Source organism: Peromyscus eremicus, chromosome 7 (genome assembly GCF_949786415.1).
Source record: "Peromyscus eremicus chromosome 7, PerEre_H2_v1, whole genome shotgun sequence".
NCBI lineage: Eukaryota > Metazoa > Chordata > Mammalia > Rodentia > Cricetidae > Peromyscus > Peromyscus eremicus.
Genome location: NC_081422.1, coordinates 104,005,053 through 104,023,045, shown reverse-complemented (window position 1 = coordinate 104,023,045; position 17,993 = coordinate 104,005,053). Strand labels below are relative to the sequence as shown.

At 41.7% G+C, this 17,993-nt stretch overlaps 1 protein-coding gene across 1 annotated transcript in view; it reads right to left on the bottom strand.

The window, feature by feature from the left end:
• Scap (SREBF chaperone) overlaps positions 1-17,993 on the bottom strand; it is a 79,626-nt gene that overhangs the window by 43,852 nt on the left and 17,781 nt on the right. The window contains exon 2 of the mRNA XM_059268744.1: positions 871-1,096. Coding sequence (XP_059124727.1) covers positions 871-992 — 122 coding nt within the window. The 5' untranslated portion in view covers positions 993-1,096. The remainder of the gene's footprint in view (positions 1-870; positions 1,097-17,993) is intronic.

Sequence of the window (17,993 nt, the reverse complement as noted above, 5' to 3'; positions counted from 1 at the left end):
GAGAATGAGGAGGGTTTATATGAGCGAGAATTGTTGAGACCAAGATCGGATAAAGCACAGAGACAAATAGCCAAACAAACGGAAACACATGAAATATGAACCAATGGCTGAGGGGTCACCAACTGGATCAGGCCCTCTGAGTGGGTGAGACAGTTGATTGGCCTGATCTGTTTGGGAGGCATCCAGGCAGTGGGACCGGGTCCTGTGCTCATTGCATGAGTTGGCTGTTTGAAAGACAACACTTTATATCAAACCCTTTCATTCTACAAAGTCATGATCAGTCTTCAGGCTTCTATGAGGCCTGTGAAAAACAGGCAAACCCCACAAGCATCCATGGCTTTTACTACAGACCCTGCCAACACAGCAGGCCCCAAGGGGTTGGAGGAAGGCTCCATGTAAACAAGAGAAATGACAAGCGTATAGAGAAGCATGTCTTTGAAGTCAGCCTGCAGATGGTACCCAGTGAGCTGCTTAAATGCACTTCACTTCGCAGTACTTGAAGGCTCTTGCTGTTAACTAACACTAAAGGGAAATGGCCACTGCTAGGAAAGAAAAAGAAAAGATTATGCCTTTCAATGACCTTGAAGTTTCTCAGAAGGAGGAAATCATCACTGGTGCTGTGAACAAATCTGCTGTATCACTCTGTCAGACCAACATGAACTAGTTTCCTTTTTCTTTAAACAATATTCTCTTATTCACTTTTATAGATTTCTCCCAGAATTCTCTAGTATGCAGCTCCAATGAGTATCCTTATTAAGTCCCCACTACATAAGAACATACAGTGTCCAAGGCTCCATCACAGTTAGGTTAGGTGAAGTTTATTGTCACACAGCACAGCTCTACCACATAGAGGGCAAATCAGAAACATACCAGCAAGCTAAGATGCAGAGTCCTGTGAAGAGGATGATGGGGATGGGGTAGGATGCACAGAGCAGCCCATGGTTGTAGAAGGCCTGAGATATCTTCTCACGAAGCCTTTCAGTCAGGGTCATCCTCAGCTAAGTCACCTTGTTGCCATCCCGGAAAGTGACCAGTGACCATGGATCAGCCCGGAAGACGCTGGATACCAATGACAATGGACATCATCTGCAGGTACCTAACCAGAAGGGATAAAAGTAAATTAACATTACATATTTGGGGGCTTAAGTATGAGAGATGGCTTAGCAGTTAAGAGCACTGACAGCTCTTCCAGAGGACGTGGGTTCAATTCCCAGGACCCATATAGCAGCTCACAACTGTCTATAACTCCAGTTCCAGGAGATCCAGCACCCTCACACAGACACGCATGCAAGCAAAACACCAATACACATACAATAAAATAAAATAAAACATTAAGTACTTGGTTCTGCACACCAGGACTGCCAATGGGAGGTGGCAGTTATGTGACTAGGGACTGGTTTCAGGATATGTAGAGTCTGAAGAAAGTCTCAATATAGGCAAATGCACACACACAACCTTGGTACCTTTGTAAGTGGCTATAAGCTGCTCTCTTGATACAAGTGCTAGCTCTCTGTAGTTACTAAGGGGAGAGAGCCCATGGTAAAAACTGCAAGTTGCTCATTTATGTTGCAGTGAGAACAGAGGCTAGGGTTTGAGAGAAGATTAAGGGTTAGCATAGCAAGGTCTAGAACACTGAGGAAGTTGGGTCTGAGATAACCAAGCTAGTCAGATAAGAGGAGGGATGGGGCTCCTGGCCAGCTCTTCACCCACACCCTTGAGAAGCAATTGAGAAACATATGTAAGACACCATTATCCTTCCACATAGTCTTGCTTCTAACGCAGCTAATCATAACAGAAAACTGGAAGTAAGGATGGCTTCTAATAAGCTCCTGCCTGGAAGATCACCTCAGAGCACCCCATAGAAAAGGAGCTATACACGAGGCAACAAAGAAAGATTGTAGCTACAAATGGTGGCTGTGACGGAGGTCATACTCTGTCATGGTAAAGCTACAGGCTGATCATCTAAATGTGCAAACACAGCGTAGTGTAGTAACAGCACTTGGACACCTGCAAGGCTGGAGGGTGGTAGAACTGGCCAAGTGACTAACGGTAAGTAGACAGTCAAGGTCAATAACTAATAACCTGGAGATGGGTGGGGTGGGGCTTCAACCACTCCTAAGAGAGCTGCACAGAACGGTGCACGACAGTGCATCTCCCTGGTTGGGCCAGGCGGACATGCATAGATCCTGTGGCCCCTCCACTGGTTCCACCCATAGTACCCCAGAGAACTAACCAATCTCACAGCAGTTACCTTGGTCTTCATCTAGTCTTTGCCATAATCCTATAAAACTTATAAACTACAAAATTCAGTGGCTTCTTCCTCTCTTGAAAATCCTTCTCTCTTTCAAGAGTTTCTATAGCTTTTAATTTCTCACATTTTCATCAACTTTTTATTTTTCTGTAATAATTGCTAATAAAGCTTGTGTCTACTTTCAAACTCCCACAAGAGTCCACCTCTTTAATTTTCACTGGCATGAGACAATGAACTTGGAGCAACTGTTTCAAGTGGATTTTTTTTGGCTGTTGAATGCCCGGCATCACAGGCCACTGGGTCATAAACAACAGGGCTGTGAAAGGTCCTATCGCTCTAGACACTGAATCCCTCCCATCAGTCTAACCAAACAAGCCAAAGACCTTCCTTTCTAGCTCAGCCTTTTTCCATATTAGGATTTTTGTTCTTGTTTTTGTTTTTGCAGCTGCTAAGAGTCAAACCCAGGACCTCACAAATGCTCTACTACTGAGCTACACACATCTCAGCCCCATACTGGGCATTTGTAAAAGACCACTCCCCAGAGGGCATAAGCAAGCATGCCTATATAACAGGCATCACCTTCAGCTGCTCTGCCAAGTGGGTATTTTGAACATCCTCCCTGTCCTCTTCTGTGCACAGGCTAGACTGAGAGAAATCCTTAGAAAAACCTTGGCAAAAAAATGCACAACCCCCAAACACATCCTTGAACAAAGTGATTACTAATAAAGACTGCTCAGCATGATCTGTCCTCAACAACAACAAAAAAAACACCCAAAAGCTTAGGACCTTGAAATGACAGTCACCAAACTCCATTTCCTCCAAGGCAATAGTGTTCGGTCACAGCCTCTGCTCCTGGTCCCACAGTCGTTCCTTAGGAGCCGAAGGAGCTCAGTCCTACTGCTCCTGCCCAGCAGCCTATCTCCTTTGTAAAGTAACAGCAGCCCATTGGGACTCACAGGCTCCTACTAGGTCCACAGTCCCGGTTATCAGTCAAAGTGCACCGCCTTGAGTCAGGCCGTAGCAGCTGGGCCTCACTGCCTGGACACTGGTTTCTGAACAGAATGGAGAAGAACTGCCTATGTACCCCACAGAGATTGGCTCCCAAGATCCCCAGGCTGTTTTGGCTCCAGTCCTTTCTGAAGACTGGCTCATCAACTTTTTTTTTCCTATCTATAAGCCGTCCCATAACCTTCCAATAAATCCTTTTTCTTGTCCTAACTTAGTTTAAGTTATATGTTATTTACTATTAATCTTAAACCAATCCAATAAAATAAGAAGTTCTTACAGAAGCTAAAGTATCGAGAATTCTCTTCTTGGTATAGTTTTCTAGTGGGATTCAAGTTTAAATTCACTTCTGTTCCATGTTGCTGTTTCCTTGGTCTGTGCTATGGGGAACTTGCTCAGACATGTGTCTTGGCTTGATTAAGCTCACTGATGACAACCCAGGCTATAAAGATGCCTCCTCAAGTGTCAAGTCCAGAAATCAGAAGCAAAAGGAGTCATATCTTAACTAACTGACAAATCAAAAGGAATGGCCACCATTCCATCCACCTTCCTACAAGTTCTAGACTAAAGGCACACATGCAATTTTCCAGTCTAGGAGCCTAAGGGGATATAAAGGTGTCCCTGGGTCTCTTTCCTAGGTAGTGAACAGAGGCAGCAGGTGACTGCTGCTGATACAGGGAGCAAAAGGCTCACAACAGCTCCACTTTTCAAGTGCTCATCCTCAAAAGACTGTCAACGAAGTCTCCAGAAGAGGACCTGTTCAACAGTAGGGCATATACAGAGACCCCAAGGAAGCAACTTCTTGCTCCAGCATCCCCCTACCCCTCCCTCCTGCCCCCAAGGCAAAGCAACATAAAGTCCTCCTGCCAGAGACACAATAGCAAGAGGTTCCCTGGAGACGGGCTACCGGAACTAGCTGCCTAAAAATCTTCCCTTAAATGTTTTCCAAGGCCAAACCCTCCAGAAAATTATATTTCTAATCCTTATCTCCTTTCCTGGCCTCTCTCGTATACAGATCAGCTACACAGGAAAGGGACCCATCTCTGCAGTCCAGCTCTTTCATTTAGAATAACACGAGGTGAACACCAAAGCTAGCATTCACTTCCATTCTGTAGCCAACACAACTCTCTCAACTTTCACTGATATCACTTACACTAACTGTTCATCTGCAGAGCATCTGAAACAAGTTCAAATTTTAGCTCATGACACAGTTCACCTACCTGATCCTAGGAAGAGGAGACACTACACATCTCTACTACACAGTAGAAATTTTAATGCAAAGCTATTCCAAAGCAAAATTTACCCAACCTGAACCAATAACCTGTTTTTCCTACATTGCCCCAGAGTTACAGGTTGCTTCAGATCAAAATCTACAGCCCTTCTCCCTGTATTTAAAGAGACAGTCTTGCCCTGGAGGCCCAAGTAGACCTATTACATAAAAATATAACCACAAAAAAAAAAAAAGCTGGGCATGATGGCACAAGCCTTTAGTCCCAGCACTCAGGAGGCGGAGGCAGATGGGCCAGCCTGGTCTACAGAGCAAGCTCCAGAAAGGCCAGGGTTACACAGAGAAACCCTGTTTTGAAAACAAAACAACACAGCAGCAAAAAAACATAAGCAATTCTGCCCTGCAGAATTATGCCCTTTGGGGAAGACTATATATACAAACAAAAACAAAGGAGGCTGCTATTCGAAGCCCAAATTAGAGTTTTACATGCAAAGAAAAACACTGCTAGCACAAGAGAACTGCTCAGGAGGCTGGGAGAGCATGAGCCCAGACCAAGTCACACCAGAGAGCTCATAAGATAAAAGGCATTAAGGAAAGGAACAAGTGTGTGAGCAGAGGGGAGAGACAGGAATACTATAGTTTAGATGTCCATGACCTTAACTCATTCCAAATGAGACTGCAAATATAGAAGTTTGGGGGAAATTCATACATAGTCTACTAACATAGTAAGCAGTTCACTTGCTATCCTCTTCTAGAATGTCTCATTTCCTTTGACCATTTTCTGGAATAAATGCCTAGAAATAAGAATGCTCAGATGCGGGGGCTGGAGAGATGGCTCAGAGGTTAAGAGCACTGCTTGTTCTTCCAAAGGTCCTGAGTTCAATTCCCAGCAACCACATGGTGGCTCACAACCATCTGTAATGAGATCTGGTGCCCTCTTCTGGCTTGCAGGGATATGTGCAGACAGAACACTGTAGACATAATAAATAAATAAATCTTTAAAAAAAAAAAAAAAAAGAATGCTCAGATGTATAGTATGAGATTTCTAAGAAACTGCCAGGGTTGGGGATTTAGCTCAGTGGTAGAGCGCTTGCCTAGCAAGCACAAGGCCCTGGGTTCGGTCCTCAGCTCTGGGGGGGAGGGGGGGAGACACGGCCAAAGGAGGACTAGGACTGTAGCTCTGTGGTAGAGCACTCACCTCCTACGCATGATGCTGTAGGCTCTATCACCAGGACTGCCAAAAGAGGGACAGTAAACCAGACATGGCGGCACAGGAGCAGAGGCAGCAGGATCAGGACTTCAAGACTAGCCTTGGTTACACAGCAAGCTCAAGACCAAGACTGAGACCTTGTCTCAAGCCCCAGCCCAAAAAAATAGAAGAAATGGCCAAAATATTTTCCAAACTACAATTACAGATGTACAGCACATCTTAGGCAACACTGACCAATTCTTCACGCATTTAACTCCCCACTTCTAGGAAAGGTCCATTTTCTTCTATTTTTTTCTTTTTCTATTTTTAGGGGAAGGTAAAGACTTATTTTTAATCATGTGCATATATGTGTCTGAGGGTATGCACACGTGAGGCCAGAGGCTTCAGATTCCCTGGATCTGAAGTTCCAAGCACTCATGAGCTGCCATGTGAGTGCTGGGGGCTGAGGCTGGAGCCTCTGCAAGAGCAGTGGGTGCGCTTAACTGCTGAGTGTCTCTCCAGCCAGAAATGTCTCATTTCCTAACCATATTAATTTTAAATTGTTGAGTACTTTTTTAAAAAAATAAAATATTAAGTCAGGCACAATGACTCAGATCTGTAACCCCAGAACTTGAGAAGAGGCAAGAGGACTGCTAAAAATTCAAGATTAGCTTGGTCCATACATCAAGTTCCAGGCAACTAGGGCTATACATCAAGAACCTCCCCCCCCTAAAAAAAAAATAAAATAAATTCATACACCATAAAAAAATCACTCACCATTTAAAGTGCTCACAGAAATAAACTTTGTTGGCCTACCTGCCAACCATTACCACTATCTATGTCCAGAACATTCCATCACTCCTCAGAAAAACTATATGCCCATTTACTATCATTCCCTGTTGCGTTCACACTTCCATCCTGACACCCACCAATCCACTTCTGGTCTCCACGGATTTGTTATTCTGGACATTTCATACAATGGAAACATACAATGCCTCTTTGTGAATGGCTTCTTCCATGGTGTTTTCAAGGCTCACGGATGGTATTAAGTTATCAGTATTTCAGTTTTACAGTTGAATCACTAAATGCATTATGTCACATTTTGCTTATTCATTCATCACTTGACAAATATTGGATAGTGTCTGCCCCCACCACCCCCAGGTATGTGAATAGTACTACTAATAAACATTCTTGTACCCTTTTTTTTTTTTTGGTTTTTCAAGACCAGGCTTCTCTGTGTAACAGCCCTGGCTGTTCTGGGACTTGCTTTGTAGACCAGGCCGGCCTCAAACACACAGAGATCTGCCTGCCCCTACCTGCCAGAATGCTGGGATTAAAGGTGTACGTCATCACTGCCCAGTTCTTATATGCTTTTTAAAAACTGAATTTAATTCTTTTGGGTATATTAATTTTTAGAAGTGGCACTACTTGGTTATAATGTAATTTTCTCCTAAAATTTGTACTGTTTTACATTAAATCTGTGGTCCATCTGAGTTCATTTTGGATAAAATGTACAGTTTAAGTCTAGGTTCATTCATTCATTTTCTCTCTCCCCTACCTCTTTGACCTCCCCACCACCATGGACAGCAATTTGCTTTAGTACCATATGTTAGACTTCCTTCTTTCATTGAATTGACTTGGCACCTCTGATTTTAAAAAAGCAATTGGTTAGTTGGGTGCATAAGCACAGATCTGGAATCGCAGTTTTTGGGATGCAAGATTTCTTGAGTTTGTAAGTTCAAGACCAGCCTGAGCAACATAGCAATATGCCATACCACCCCCAAAATTGGCTAGTCATCTACTTATGGAATCTCTACTTTTTTCAGTGATCTGTTGTTGGTTACTACAATCCGCAGCCTTTTACCCACACAGATAGCTTCCAGGGATCCCTGCCCACAGATGCTGTGAGCAGCCCATGTGATCTGCCAAGAACTAGCTGTAGCTCAGATCCCTGCTTTCTTTTCTTTTCTTTTTTATTGATTCTCTGTGTATTCTCTGTGTAGCTTTGGAGCCTGTCCTGTAGACCAGGCTGGCCTCTAACTCACAGAGATCCACCTGGCTCTGCCTCCCAAGTGCTGAGATTAAAGGCTTGCGCCACCAACCCCCACTCCCCCCCACCCCAACCCCACCCCCCATAGATCCCTGCTTTCAGATCCTCCCCTGCTAGGTCCTATACATGCCACAGAGCACCTGAATGGTGCCACTGCTTATGTCTAGTGCATGTGAGTGTGACAGTGAGTGAGTGCACCTCCACGGCAGACCTACCCCCTTGGGCAGCACCTCAGGTCTGCCCCCTTTTTCACCATGCAGCCTTACCAGCCGCACTGTAGGTGACTGCCCACCCACCCACCCATGGCTGCCACCGCCCCGCCGGCAGCTTTCACTGCCGCATGCCCCTGCCATTTCACATGCATCATATGCACACAGCTGGCCCCATAGCACCGCCACCAAAGGCAGCTACTTCTTTGTTAAAACTTGTTTGGTAGCTGGTTAAGTTCAATACAGGTCAAGGTCTTCAGAACACACTTCAGGACCTGCTTTAGCACTACACCTGCATCGCCTGCTGGCCGAACATCACTACTATACCCAAAAGACATCGCAAGAACAGGGACACCAGCTCTCAAGGATTTCATCTAAGGTAAAATTACTCAATAAATTTACAACTTAAACTGATTAAGAAATAAATTTTTCTTTACAAATTTTGAATATTTCTAAAAAATAGCAGACAATATCACATCTCAGGAATTTAAAAACTTTTTTGTTTGCACTATGAATGAAATTTTACAGGACATATACAACCTTCCTGGGACATATATGATGTTCACTATAATGGCAATTAGCATAGTGATTCACATTGTATCAGTGAAAAATTGGCTTAATAATAACAGCAAAAATGAGACATTTCAGGCTTTACAAACTGGTAATGAGGACTTAGTGAGAAGGATTCTTTGTATGGAATCTGCTAATTTGCCACAAGAACTTCAGGCTTTTCATACTGGCAATGAGCACTTAAATAGAAGGATTCTTTCTATGGAATATACTAATTTACCACAAGAACTTCAGGCTTTGCAGAGTACTAATGAGGATTTAAGAAAACAGGGCTGGAGAGATGGCTCAGAGGTTAAGAGCACTGGCTGTTCTTACAGAGGTCCTGAGTTCAATTCCCAGCAACCACATGGTGGCTCACAACCATCTACAATGAGATATGGTGCCCTCTTCTGGCCTGCAGGCTGAACACTCACTGTATACATGATAAATAAATAAAATCTTTAAAAAAAAAAAAAAAGAAAACAGATTTTTTTCCTATGGAATCTGCTAATTTACCACAAGAACTTCAGTCCATTAATAAGTGGACAATCAGATTTAATTCTATTGATAATAAATATGAATATTAATGGGTAAAACAATAACTCTTCAGAGCAACGTTAATGCCATTCAGATAATTTATAAAGAAGAAAGGTCATCACTAATCGATAGAATAAAGTCTATGGAATCATATGTTTCAGGTGAACATAAAAATTGTATGATTCCATGAAATCTCTAGAATCCTTTATAACAGAGGAGGTTCAAACGCTGCAAAAGGTGGTAGTTAATCAATTTCAAGCTCTGGAAGAATCTCTCAGTAAAGACAACAAAGAAAGTAATAAGCAGAAGGGCATGGCCATACAAGTCATAACATCGCCAGGTGGCTCTTATACAATGGCTTCTCCTGTCACCATCCATGAGAAGCCAGCAGATGATAAACATACTGAGGCATCGTGCACTATATCTGGCAACCTATTCATATGAGAGATTTAAAAAACATTAAGGAAGCGATGGTCACCTATGTTATACATTCAACGTATGTAAAACAGATGTTAAATACGTGGTCTTCTACAAACAGAATCATACCAAATGCCTATAATCCATTAATCTCAGCTGTCTTAGAATACAGTCAGCAGTTACAATGGAAAAGCTGGTTGAGAGAAGAAGCTAAAATCCTTGAACAACAAGGTAAGATCAGAGGTTTCGAGATCTCCCAAGATCAAATTCTTTGTGTCATTTCACTGATACAAACGTACAAGCTACCTTTGATGAGCATACAGTACCCCTATGCCATACAGCAGCTTTAAATGCTTGGGAAAAAATTCCAGAACCAGGGAAACCAACTGAGCTATATATGAAGGTTTTCCAAAGGCCAAAAAAAAAACGTTTACTGATTTTTTTTTTTTTTACAAAAGCTGACCACGGCTGTAAACAATGCCATATCAGACCAAGGATTAACACAAGTATTAACTCAATCCTTAGCTTTTGTTAATGCTAATACAGAATGCAAAAGAATACTTACACCTTTAAAGGTCAGGTCAGCACCTTTGGAGGAATGGATTCAATATATAAATGGCGTTGAGTCTCTTAACCATGGTAATGAGGCTTGGATAGGAGAGGCAATTTCCAGAGGTAGGAGGAGGCCTCAAGGTATCAAATGTTTTAACTGTGGTACACCAGGTCAGATGAGAAGAAATTGTACAAAGGGTGCTCCTAGAAGCAATGCTTCTTATAGAAATAACCCAAATGGGAGACCCTAAACCTCTGGATTATGCAGAAGATGTGGCAAAGGCCAACACTGGATCAATGAATGCAGATCAACAATAGATATATGTTATTTACTGGCGGGAAACACCTGGGGGGGCTCTCACAGGCCCCCAAATAGAACATAGTCCAAACATTTCCAGCCACTGTGGAGGAAATTCCTCTCCAGGACAATTAAATAAACCAGTATCTAATGTAAAGAACAATACTGCACTGGATGATAGAACAGCTCTGATAGATGAATCAAAAATTCCAAAAAAAAACCATAAAACGAATTTTGGCAGACGTCCATAAATGAACAAAGATCAAAGCTTAGAGTATGAAGTGTTGTTCTGGAAGGCCTGGTAAACATAGGTGCAAATGTGACTCTAATTACACCAAAATCACGGCATTCAAATTGGCCTCTTCAAGGGGTAGATGCCCAATTTCTAGGGATTGGAACCCTCTCTCAAGTGAAACAAAGTTCAATATGGGTTGAATGCATAGGGCAGAAGGACAGAGAGGAAGGCTGAAGCCATATGTGGCAAATGTAGCATTAAATCTTTGGGGCTGAGATCTGTTACAACAGTGGAATACTCAGATTAAAATTCCTACAATCTCAGAAGTGGAATACAGACCAATTCATGTTTCTGAGAATAATATCATAAGATACTATAAAAAATAGCCATCAACCATTCAGGCTGTACATAAACAGAGTACAACTGCCATTAAACTCTCACAAGTACCAACAGCCCTGATAAACCTGTCTGGGTTGGACAATGGCCTATGACACAAGAGAAACTACAAGCTTTAGAACAGCTGGTTCAGGAGCAGTTAAATGCTCAACACATTGAAGAATCTACCATCCCTTGGAATTCTTCTGTATTTGTTATTAAAAAGAAATCTGGTAAATGTAGAATGCTGACAGATCTAAGAGCCATTAATAAAGTAATTCAGCCTATGGGCTCCCTACAGAATGGGATGCCCTTGTCCTCTCTGTTATCCAAAGAATGGCCTATTATAGTTATTGACTTAAAAGACTGATTCTTTATCATACCTTTACAAGAAAAGGATAGAGAAAAATTTGCCTTCACAGTACCTAATTATAATAATTCCCAGCCAGCCAAGAGATATCAATGGAAGGTCCTCCCACAGGGAATGCTAAATAGCCCCATCCTGTGCCAATATTTTGTGCAAAAACCATTGGAAATAATTCATGTGAAATTTCCACAATCTGGGACTAGGGAGATGGCTTAAACGGTTAAGAGCACTGACTGCTCTGGCAGAGGACCCAGGTTCAATTCCCAGCACCCACATGGCGGCTCACAACTGTCTGTAACTACAGTTCCAGGGGACCCAACACCCTTCCACAGGCAAAACAAACACCAATGCACAAACAAATAAATAAATAAATATTTTTTTAAAAAAGAAATTTCCACAATCCATAATTTATCATTATATGGATGATATCTTATTAGCTGATCCAAAGTTAGGTACCTTAGAAAGTATGCATGAAGAAGTAAAAGTTTTGCCTCACTGGGGACTACAAATTGTTTCTGAAAAGATACAAAGAGGAAATTCTATTAATTACTTAGGATATAAGACAGATCTCCAAAAAATTAGAGCCCAAAAGGTACAACTCAAGAGAGATTGATTACAGACTCTCAATGATTTTCAAAAACTGTTAGGAAGCATTTCCAACTTACAGGCCATCATTAGAATACTTAAAAGATGGCCGGGCGGTGGTGGCGCACGCCTTTAGTCCCAGCACTCGGGAGGCAGAGCCAGGCGGATCTCTGTGAGTTCGAGGCCAGCCTGGACTACCAAGTGAGTTCCAGGAAAGGCGCAAAGCTACACAGAGAAACCCTGTCTCAAAAAACCAAAAAAAAAAAAAAAAAGGAAGGCTGGGTCGAGGAGACGCTGCCAGCCTCCGTGATGATAAGTAACAAAGAATACTTAAAGATGGACTAGTAAATTTGGCCAATACCCTAAAAGGGGACAAGGACTTAAATAGTCCAAGAGAGTTATCAGATAAAGCTGAGAAGGAATTGGCACTAGTAGAAAAGAAAATACGAGAAGCACATGTGGATCATGTGAATCCAGAACTTAACTGTATTCTAGTCATATTCCCTTCTAGACAATCCCCCACAGGAATTTTGATGCAGAGGGAAGATATTATATTGGAATGGATATTTCTACCATGTGAACTAAGTAAGAAATTAAAAAACTTATGTGGAAAGGATCTCTGATTTGATTCTAAAAGGAAAATTAAGACTTCCTCAATTGACAGGAATGGACTCAGCAGAAACTGTAGTGCTTTTAACTAATGAGATTTCCTCTCTATGGAAAGATAATGAATACTGGCCAAGAGTCTGCATTAACTTTTTGGGAGAGATTAACAATTGTTATGCCAAAAGCAAGAGAATAGAGTTCAGAACTGAATGGGTCCTTCCTCACATTGTACGGCAAAAGCCAATCTCTGGAGTCCCCGCATTCTATACTGATGCAAATAAATCAGGAAAGGCAGGATATAAATCAGGAGACTTAAGCAAAGTGGTTCAAAGCCCCTACAATTCTGTACAAAAGGTAGAACTGTATGCCATTCTTATGGTACTGATGGACTTCACAGAACCCCTCAATATAGTCACTGACTCTCAATATGCAGGGAGAGTTGTTTTACATATTGAAACTGCTGAATTTATTCCTAATAATACAGAATTTTGTCTTTACAGGATAATAGAAATACCCATCTTCTGGAAACCATAAGACCTTGGATACCTAGACGTCTACAGCAGAAAAAAAGACCTACTGGTACCAATATACACTATAGGGTAATATCTCACTGACTAACATCATTATCTCTTTAACTCTAGAATAGTTGTGGTCCCAATTCAATTATAAATCAAGCTAGCTCTGGAGTTGGAATGTGGCTCTTTCCTTCTCTAAACCCAAGCGTATTGCTAAAAGAAAAATTAGGGGATTCCGTCTCATATCGGAAGAGCCAACTGGTGTGAGACAAAAGAAAACCAATAATCTAGGGACCACTGTTGTCAAGATTCTATTTCTTTCTATGCTTGTCCTTGCTTTTGGAGAATCCTTTCTCTATCCAAAATAAATCCAAACTTTCCACTTTGATATTAATAATGTTCAACAAATTTTCTACAGTAAAAAATAAGTCTTTCCAACAGCAATCTCTGAAGTCTCCTTAAGGAAGATGGGCCCCACAACAACAACTCTACCCAGTCCAGAATGATGCCATGGTACCCATGAACATTACTCAATGATCAACTTTAGACTGAAAACTACAGGACAGTTCCAAGATGAGATGGTCCATCATACTACCTTCTAGGCATAATCTCAGACAACTCTACCCATTACTCTGAGACTGGCTGCAGCTAGTCCTATTGAGACCTAACTATCTGAGCTTTCTTATAGGACCCCACAGAGATACTGTCACTCCCTAAACAGCACGAAGCAATTCTAAGAAAATGATGCTCCCCCTCTCCCAAAGGTTTCATTTTTCGTTGGGTTATAGGTAATGGTTATAGGGTTAGAGACAGAACAATAAAAATTAGACTCAGTACTCTCCTTAAGAAAAGAAAAAGGGGAATGGATAGGTATAGGATATTAGATTATTGTATATACTAATAAACTAATTTAGGAAAATATCAGCCTTAGATAATTTGTACTGTTATGGATTCTTTTTTTTTTTTTTTTTTTTTTTTGGTTTTTTGAGACAGGGTTTCTCTGTGTAGCTTTGGAGCCTGTCCTGGAACTCACTCTATAGCCCAGGCTGGCCTTGAACTCACAGAGACACAGAGATCTACCTGGCTCTGCCTCCCAAGTGCTGAGATTAAAGGCATGCACCACCATCACCCTGCATGGATTCTTGTATATTGATACAAATGTAAAATTGTATTTGTCATACTTTATGTATGTTCTACCTCTGTTTAAAATATTTTGTGCATTGTCACAAGTTTGAGGTCATTGTCCTTTTACTGTACATTTGTTTACAGACTGTTTTTGTGAAGCCTTAGTCCTTAGGTTATTTAGGTAGATAAGACTTACAGATTTATAGTTACCTATGCTTGTCATTTCTATAATAATGTTAGGTTGTCCAGATTTACAGATACATAGGTCAGATGGATAAGTAATCTTCAAACACTTCATAGAAGTAGAGAATATGGCATTTAAATAACTTAGAATTCTGTTGACGTGAGACATGATTGATCCTGGCAGCACCCATCTGATCCCGAGCGAATGCTGGGCTTCTAAGACTCCGTTTGGAAGTTTGTTTTCTTCTTGGTGCAAAATGGCCTGCTGGGCAAAGAACTACCCTTGCCTCTACTGCTGACAGTACGAATGCTGTCCTTTCTAGAAGAGCAGGACACTAGGAAAAGTGACTACTGAACTCTGCCAAAACAAGATGGTCTTTCAAAATTCCTGCTTCTGAAAATGGTCTGTCAGATATTCTAGGCCTGTAGACAACTTGGATGCCCCAACAGTGCTGAGAAACTTTAGGTGACTGTCCAGGCTGCCAGCTGTCTGTCTATTCTCACAAGATTTTCTAAAATTGCTTGCATGCATTTCCCATTTTCTCAGGTATTATTATATTCCTTCTCAAAAAACAAAAAAAAAAATAAATAAAAATTTTACAAAGCTCAGTCCTAGGTATGGAATGATTCCCCTTGTGCCAGAGACCCCAAAACAACACAGGCTACTGCCATTGCTCTTGGCTGCTCATCAGAACTTGATGTCAAACCCTCCTGTGGAAGCCATCACATATTTGGGTCACAGGACATGGAGAAATCAAGCTGGTACTGACGTGGGAGCTTCCTCCCTGGCAGCCAACTTTTATAGTAGCAGAAGGTACTTTGTAGGCTGCTGGGGAGTGGGGGTCATCAACAGTTCCAGACAGCTGTGACCCTGTGAGCTGCAATAACAGTGACCTAGCAAGATACGCCTGTGGGTGCAAACAGGATGAATATTATGGGGGTAATCCACCATGTTCTGGCTGATTTAAGGCCTACTCCACAGGGAGGGAATTCACACCTGATATTATAAAATTATAAATCTGGTTAAGAACCTGTGGCAGGGGAACTGCCCTACAGGAGAACCTACAAGCGTTATTGTGCTAAATGGATAGTGTCACATTACCTTCAAGTGAGTACTGCTATCCCACAAGTTAGTGCAACTCTCAGTCCTCATCAGAGAAGCTTCTTTGTACAGTGAATAGTGGTTAATACAGAGACTCACAACTGGTCAAGGTGCTCAGCCATAAATGGGATATCTGCATCACATACCCTGACCCCCACACCCCCCAAGGCTCAGGGAACATCTTGGAAGTAGGAGCAGAAAGATTCTAAGAGCCAGAAGTCAGGAAGATCTAGGATGAAAGAGTGTCTTCTGAACATTACAGGACCATTGCACTTAGGAACTTAAAACAGAAATGGCTGACTGCACAAGATCTGCGTAAGATCAAGCCAGCCAACATTCCAGCATGGATGAGGGAGGGGCACATGAGCCCCCACCCCATCTGAGGATCTACTGAGGACAGCTGTTGGCTGTTAAGGGAGGAAGAGTTAGTTATCTTTGGGGGTTTGACCATGCTCCAGTGGATGGCCCAACAGATGGCCCAACCAATACACACATGAGCGGCACTAGTCAAACTCAGTGAGTTACTAAAAGAAAGAACAAAAAATCAATAAGTAAATAAAAATACAAAGTTGAGAGAGGCCATGGGGGGATTATTGAAAGAGTTGAATAAGTAGTGGTGAATATGATCATAATATATGTATACCTGTATGAAATTCTCAAAGAATAAAAATTTATATATAATTATGATCAGGTTTTACAGTACAAGCCTTTAATCCTAGCACTCAGAAGGCAGAGGCAGGTATATCTCTGTGAGCTTGAGGCCAGCCTGGTCTAAATAGTTCCAGGCAAGCCTGGTCTACACAGAGAGACCCTGTCTCAAACAACAAATAAGGAAACAGAAATGGAAAAAGAATAAAATTAACAGAAAAAAACAAATGGCCAAGATCACAGCAAGTTTGAGGCCAGCCTGATCTACATCGCAAGTTACAGGCCAGCTAGGGCACAACAGCAATAGTCTATCTCAAAAGAAAAAAATCAAAAACTGAAAACTGAATAAACAGTTATATGCCATAGATTAATGGGAAAAATACATAAACCTCAGAATATTAAAGTGACCATACCTCTAGAAATATTTATGAATAAAATATGAGATGAATAAAAGAAGCCTTGACCACAGCTGTAGTAATTGTCAAGACTGGGCGACAGATACTTGGGATTTTTATATAGTTCTCAATATGAAATCTTCCATAATAAAAAAATATTTTAAAATAATCTTATTATTATAAAAGAGCTGACAAGATGGCTCAGAGGGCAAAGTACTTGCCCAGGCCTGACAAAGTGCTTGGACATGCACACGCACACCCGTTCAATATTTTAGAAAATATTGTTGAGCGTGATGGCTCATGCCTATAGCCCTAGCACTCGGGAAGATGATGTCAGGAGGTGAGGCCAAGGTCATTCTAGCTGCACACTGATTTGGAGGCCAGCCTCGTCGACATAAGATGAAAAATAGTGGGAGGGAAGGAAGGAAGGGAGGGAGGAGAACATTATTTAAATGTATAAATGTATGTTCACAATATTACTAAAAAAACTTTATCAAACTATGGAATTTATTCCTGGGTAGTGGAATTATGAGTAATTTTTATTTTGCTTTTGTGTCCATATTTTCTCCCAAAGTAACTTAATACAAAGTAGCAAAAGTAGCATAGTAACAGTAAGTAGTAAAGTCAAAATAATAATAGCTTAATACAGGAGAGGTGCTTAGTCTTACTGTAGCTTGGTATGCCATGTTTTATTGCTATCCATGCATGGGAGGCCTGCCCTTTTCTGAATAGAACAGGAGGAGGACTGGATGAGGGAGGCAGGTAGGAGGTGGGGGAGAGGGGCTGGGAGGAGAGGAGGGAGGGGAAACTGAGGTTGGGATATAAAAATAAATAAATAAAAACAATAGCTGCAGTTCTAGGGCCATCACTGTTTATTTGGTTATTATCTTGTACCAAATGCAATCATAAGCACTTTCCACACACTAGTGCTCTTGTTTCATCCCATAAACTAGGTCAAAACAGAACCAAGATGGGGTTAAGCCCCAGAGATCCACCTGACCCTGTTTCCCCAGTGGTGGGACTATAACCACAACTACATGCTCAGCTTTTTACACGGGGGCTAGAGACCAAACTCAGGTCTCTAGTACTTGCTTACACAAGTACTTTACCAACTGACCCATCTTCTTAGTCCCCTCCACTAGTTTGAATACCATTTATTTCACTACCTACAGCATTTCAGTTATGTAACCGCACACATTCCTGAGAAAAATTTACATGCTGCAAAATTAAGCATCAAAAATAACAGTCACTGGGGCAGGCTCTGGAAGGCATGTGGGACCCTGGCCTCCCTGTTTCCGTCTGCTTCCTGGTAATAAAGGAAACAGGTGTGCTCTTCCATTGGCTTCCACTATGATATGCTATCTCTCTACTGGCCCCAAAGCAATTCAGCTGTGGAATGGGACATGTAAAATGGGGGGTAGGGGTGGCTGCTGACTGTAACCCCAGTACTCAAAGAGGCTGAACCAGAAGAAAAAGGAGAGCGGAGAAACACTTGGGTCTTTATAAAACAAGCTATTTAAGGTATTTTGTTATAGCGACAGAAAGCTCACTAACACACTTACCAGGGGAAAA